At 49.5% G+C, this 5686-nt stretch overlaps 4 protein-coding genes across 4 annotated transcripts, besides 4 other annotated features; all 4 read left to right on the forward strand.

Moving 5' to 3' along the window:
* Positions 1 to 7: 7 nt before the first annotated feature.
* Positions 8 to 44: a microsatellite.
* Positions 45 to 161: 117 nt separating this feature from the next.
* Positions 162 to 186: a microsatellite.
* Positions 187 to 283: 97 nt separating this feature from the next.
* Positions 284 to 796, forward strand: TraAM80_09345 (RING box protein; the record flags this gene model as incomplete). The annotated part of the gene is made up of 1 exon (XM_029386035.1): positions 284 to 796. The coding sequence occupies one exon, from the start codon at positions 284 to 286 to the stop codon at positions 794 to 796; it is 513 nt and encodes a 170-aa protein (XP_029234106.1).
* Positions 797 to 1420: 624 nt separating this feature from the next.
* Positions 1421 to 1729, forward strand: TraAM80_09346 (uncharacterized protein; the record flags this gene model as incomplete). Its single annotated transcript, XM_029386036.1, has 1 exon — positions 1421 to 1729. One exon carries the CDS (start codon positions 1421 to 1423, stop codon positions 1727 to 1729), a length of 309 nt encoding a protein of 102 aa, XP_029234107.1.
* A 493-nt stretch (positions 1730 to 2222) lies between these two features.
* On the forward strand, positions 2223 to 3713 carry TraAM80_09347 (putative RNA-binding protein; the record flags this gene model as incomplete). The annotated part of the gene is made up of 1 exon (XM_029386037.1): positions 2223 to 3713. The coding sequence occupies one exon, from the start codon at positions 2223 to 2225 to the stop codon at positions 3711 to 3713; it is 1491 nt and encodes a 496-aa protein (XP_029234108.1).
* A 28-nt stretch (positions 3714 to 3741) lies between these two features.
* Positions 3742 to 3785: a sequence feature (A-rich).
* A 285-nt stretch (positions 3786 to 4070) lies between these two features.
* Positions 4071 to 5354, forward strand: TraAM80_09348 (putative meiotic recombination protein spo11; the record flags this gene model as incomplete). The annotated part of the gene is made up of 1 exon (XM_029386038.1): positions 4071 to 5354. The coding sequence occupies one exon, from the start codon at positions 4071 to 4073 to the stop codon at positions 5352 to 5354; it is 1284 nt and encodes a 427-aa protein (XP_029234109.1).
* Positions 5355 to 5527: 173 nt separating this feature from the next.
* Positions 5528 to 5587: a microsatellite.
* Positions 5588 to 5686: the final 99 nt, after the last annotated feature.

Raw genomic sequence — 5686 nt, forward strand, 5'->3', positions numbered from 1 at the left:
TCGTGTGTATATATATATATATATATATATATATATATATATATGGTGCATCTCAGTGTCTCTCTCTGTGTGGGTGGGTATCGTTGTACACGATGAACCGTGGTGCATGAGTGCAGGCTAGCGGTAGAGTGGACGCTGATGATTTTTTTTCTTGTGAATGTTTTCTTTTTTTTTCTTTCTTTGTTTTTGGTCGATGCTAATGACACGTCAACCATCAGCAGCAGCGGTAGGACAGCAACTGCCACTGTGAGATCCATTGTGCTACGTCACGGGTGCCGACTCCATGGAGGGAGCTGTGCCACACGGCAGCAGCTCCGAAGCGGCGGCGACGACGAACGACGGGGCCGTCTGCAGCATTACGGCAAAACAGTGGGACACAGTCGCTGTGTGGTCGTGGAATGTGCAGGTAGGAACCTGTGCCATTTGCAAAAGCGCAATAGCGGATCGCTGCATCGAGTGCTGTGGGATGGGGGAAAGTCTCAGGAATAGCAACACCGCCACCACAGCGCAGGGAAACAGCAGTAACTGGGGTGATCGTTCCGCCTGCAACCAACTGACTTCAAGTGCCGGGTCGAGACAGGAGTACCCAGCGCAGCAACCACAGCAAGAGCTTACGATGGCTTCCGCAGCGTTGGCATGGGGCGGCGATGTCGCAGGGGAGTGTCTCATCGTCTGGGGCGTGTGCAACCATGTGTTTCACCTCCACTGCATCTCGAGGTGGTTGCGGCAGCATCTGCAGTGCCCCATTTGCGGAAGGGAGTGGGAGGTCGCCAAGACCACTAGGAATGACTACTGACGCATGAGTAATGTCGGGTGCCAGGGGAGAGGAGATTCACAACGGAAAGAAGAATACGCTTGACACGAAGGCCCAATGCGAAGAAACACGGGATGCGGGTACAAAAGGCGGCTGTTGATGTTTATGTGTTGGTGTGTGATACAATTGGGGAACAACGTTTTTTGGCCCCGTTTTTTTTTCTTGTTGTCGCTGTTTTTGTGTGTGGGCATGTACACATGCTCTCCTTCCTGCCGCTGGTGCAGTTGCGGTTGTGTTTGCCTCGCAGATGCCAGCATCATTTTCCTCTTCTTACCCGCACGAAAAAAAAAGAAGAAAAAGTAAGAGGGGACGTGTGGCGGCAGAAATATATATATTCCCTTCCTTGTTGCTCTTGTTCCCTTTTCTATATGTGTGGTTTTGCGTGCTTGTTGTTGCTGATGTTTTTTTAAAAATGTTTTTGTTGAAACTCCGCTGCTTTCTTTGTGTTCACGGCCTTGCGTTTTTTTCGTTTAGGGTGGGGGGTGAGGGGCGTTGAGGAAGGGTTGGGCAAAGCATACTCCGCTTCCATTGCACACACTGTCCGCGTATTTCCAACAAAATCACATGTATTTTTAATTTGCTTCCTTGCGACTCCTCATTTATTCAATGACGCATGGGAGCACCAGCGCCGAGCAGGCGTGTATTCCCGTCAAAATGAAGGAAGCGGTTCTGTTCTTTGCTTTTGAGAACCCGGTAATTGCGGCGCTTGAGTGTCCAGTGTGCAAGTTGCACCTGGAGGAACGTTGCCTGGGCTGTCGTGAGAAGGGGAAGGCTGTGGAGGACTGCCCCGTAGTGCGTGGGGTATGTGATCATACCTTCCACGGGCACTGCATACAAAGTTGGTGCCTTCAACGGGGAGAGTGCCCGGTTTGTTTTAAAGGGTGGGTTCTCGCAACGTACATTGAACGCAAATGACTGTCCCTTTTTCGTTTTCCCTCTTGGTGCGTCTGTGAAACGGTGTGGTGCATTTGTGAAGAAGGGCAGGGAGGAATGGCAAGAACGAACAAATTGTGTTACTCATTCCCTGTTGTTTAAACCGTTTTTTTTTCTGTGACAGTCTTCATGACATTAAAAAGAAAAGGTTATTGTGCTGTGATTCATTTCTCCTGTTACTTTTTTTAGATTTGCCCTCGTTTTATCTTTTTTTTTTTGCTCTTTTGTTACGTTTGTGTGTTTAGTCTGCGTGCCCGGGACGACCAAAGGTGAGGGGTGCAAGATATATTCACTTACACACAAGGGGACGGAAGGCGGTGCAGGTTTATATGTGTATGTCTGGGCTGAAGAGGGAATTTGGAAGAAGTATACAACGCAGGGGTTGACATCATCGCTTCACGGCTACAGGGAAACCATTTTTTGAGAGGTGAATCAATAAACTAAGGCGGTGCCAAATACATACGTGCACTTACGGATGCCGCCGCCGCCAAAGAGCTGTCGTCCTTTGGTGACATCAGCTGTGCTTATTGAGACCTCCGCTGGTGCTTTTGTAATTGATCTTTACGGTCTTGACTGCCCTGCTGCAACAGCGGAACTAGTCAACATGTGCCGCTGCAAGTACTTCAATGGCTGTATAGTGACAGAGGTGGTACCAGATAACATCATCATCTTTTCACATCCGGTTGAGTCACTGAGAGGATTGACGTTTCACTCCTTGGCGGAAAAGGCGTCTTCACACACGCAGGGATATGGAGGTAAGTCAGCAGCTAATATGGATCAGTTAGTGCGGGGGGAATGGGAACGGATGAAGAGGCATACGGCTCATTTGCAGCGGCGCAATGGGACAATGTCAGTGGAGTTTTTACTGCAACCCGCCACACAGGAGGCAGGCTCGATAAATCGTCGAGGTCTACTACTTCTTGAGGTGCCTCCGAAGGTGGAGTTAACAGGCAGTGGCGTGCCTGTTCGAAAAAGCGCGCTTGTTTTGACGCTGGGAAATCGTCACCTTGACTACTTTGAGGACCGCTTTATGGTAGTGGGTGAGGTGCGTGAGGGCATTAGCGTTATTGAGAAGTTACGAGCTGCTCCGTATCAGCGGACGTCTTCCGCATCGGCCATTGGGGCGCGTCTTACTCGGCTTATACGCATCAAACATGCAACCGTTTTGCCCACAGCAGGGACGGAGAAGTTTCAAGATGTTTGGTGTAACAGCAGTAGTGATAGTTCTGCTTCTGTGCAGTCGAATAAATTAGGGTCGACGCTCGCGGCAGCGGGTTGCTTCCGCCACTGGGCTGCCAAGGGGGAGGTGCGGTTTGCGAATTGTGCGCTCATTAAAACCATAAAAGATGCCTCGGTTGCAGAAGGAGTGGCAAAGGGATCCCAAGGCACCAATTTTGTTCTGATTCGCGAGAGCCCTTTACGAGGGGCATCGCATGTGATGAGTGATGCAGATGAGGTGGAATCTGTTGAGTACAATCCACATTACCATGGCGACTACCTTAGCTCCGATGACGAGACTCCACATGCAGAGTCTCGAAAGGAGCGTGAGAGCAGGCATCAGACGATTATGCGAATGCATCAGGACAAGCTCAATGAGACTCGCGCCCTTATGCTGAATTTGCTGGACGGTGTCGCAGATGTTTCTGGGGAACTAAAACCACCTGAGAATGTTCTATTTGTGTGTAAACTGAATCCGTTCACCAATGATGAGGGTCTCAAGATGTGTTTTTCTCAGTGTGGTCGTGTCTTGTCGGCGGAGGTGTTGCGAGACCGAAAAACTGGCAACTCGTTGTGCTACGGTTTTGTGGAGTTTGAAGACGTTGAGGCCTGTTACCGGGCCTTCAAGAAGATGGACAAGGTCCTCGTAGACGACCACCGCATTCATGTGGATTTCTCTCAGTCCGTGTCAAAGTTGTGGGCGCAGCGGCAGCGCGATATGCGGAAGAGGGCTCGAGTGGAGAGCTGACACCGGAGGGGGTGAGAGAAGAAACGTGAAAAACAAAAAAAAACAAGCTGAAACCAAAATAAAAAATAAAAATGGTGCTGTTGGTGAAAAGAAAAAAAAACTACCTCTGCGTGTGTGAGTGAGCGAGCTGAGCTGCTGCGAAGCTGGGAAATGAAGGGGGGTGCCGTTGCATGCGAGAGAGACACTTGGCAAAGGTGTGACATATGGCGTTTTACTTTTATTCCTAATGTATACACGTGTACCTTCTCTCCTCTGCGTCTTCCTTCACAAAATGCCTATCTCAACCCGTTCACCCCACATCATCACTGTGCTTTGGTGGTAGAGGTTGCCGTCGCATTATCATCAAAAGCAGCAGAAATGACAACAACCGCCGCCGCTGTAGCAAAGAAGTCAAAAACACAACAGAATCAGAGGCTTTTTGTTGACTCCACCGACAGTGACTTCATAAGCCCGGACATCGTGGCGGCCAACACGCCTGCTGCTCTCACGGCTGAGGCTGTGCGTCGCATGGAGGTGTTTGTGCTGCGGACAATTTACGAGATTGTGAGTACAACGCAGCAGTTGGCACTTCGGGAAGGTCGGCTAAGTGTAATACGATTGCAGCTCTTAGTCCTTCACCTCCTTTACCACAATCTTCATCTTGGAATACTCAGCACGCAACGCGATGTCTATTACCGTCTTGCCCGCCTCGTTCCTGATCAGGGATGCATTAACCGGGCTATCCAACAGCTCGTACAGATACTTGGTATTCCGCGGCAGTGGCTTGGTGTCGTGCCTGGAACGCGTGGGTGTGTTGGTGGGTCACTGAGTTTTCACGGCGTTGATCTGCGCTACAGTGGATCGGAGGGGTTGCCGCTGCCGACGACGCGGGAAGAGTTGCGAGTCGTACTGGGTAGTGTCAAGGGGACATATGTAGCAATGAGGGAGGAAGACGCCATCACTGGCTTTGAACTTCATGGGCAGACGCGTTACCTCATCGTTGTAGAGAAGCACGCCATATTTTTTAGGCTTATGGAGGAACGTATTTTTGAACGGGTCCCATGTGTGTTGCTTACCTCTCACGGTTTCCCTACTGTTGCGGCTCGAACACTTTTGTCTAATTTGCATCGAGCAGCCCCGCGTGTTCCCGTTGTGGCTCTTGTTGACTACAACCCAAGTGGACTCTCTATTTTGCAGCAGTACAAATATAGCGCAGGCGGTATGCGTGAGAGCCAGTACAGTGCTGTCCACGCTCTACATTGGCTTGGTTTGCGAAGTCCTCACATTTTGCAAGGGTCTGACCCAGGGGTTGTTGCATCACACCCGCTTGTGGCTTCGAAGCCTCCTCCTCCTCTGCGTTTGCTGCCTTCTCTTCCCTTTCAGCCGTTCACTCAGCGCGATACGGCAATGATGGCGAATCTCTTGTCCCGATGGCGTGGCCTCAGCGAGGGATGCAAAGGGACTGACACTGATGCCGTCAAGGCTTGGTATGCGGAGGCCCTAAAAATGCAGCAGCTGCGGGTTAAGGTCGAGCTAGAGGTATTGTATCAGCATGGCGCCGACGAGTTGATGCAAACGTCATTGTCTTCATTTCAGCTCTCAGATAGGCATAGCTTTGCTGCCTGGGTGTGCCGAATCGTTCTTCGCCATGACTACATTTGACGTTGGATGGGTGTCACAGATTCTGTAAAGGAGGGTCCTACCTTATGGGTATATATTTTTAATTGCGTAAACAGTAATAATAATGAACATATATATATGCACATATGTACATGTATGTATGCTTTGCGTTCTTTATGACATTAATGTTTCAATGGGGACAAGCATGCGTGATATTTTTTTCTCATCTTTTTTTTTTAGATGGTTGGGTTCATTCTTTCTTTTTGTTTTTTTTTACATGACCGTGTGTTGTTTTCCTTTTATAGGTTGAAGGAGGAAACCGAGGAATTGTTTTTTTTTTGCTTTGCACTGTCGTACTTTCTCCTACCTGTATC

Source organism: Trypanosoma rangeli, assembly GCF_003719475.1.
Source record: "Trypanosoma rangeli strain AM80 chromosome Unknown Tra_15.4_contig_00563, whole genome shotgun sequence".
In the NCBI taxonomy this organism is placed as follows: Eukaryota; Euglenozoa; class Kinetoplastea; order Trypanosomatida; family Trypanosomatidae; genus Trypanosoma; species Trypanosoma rangeli.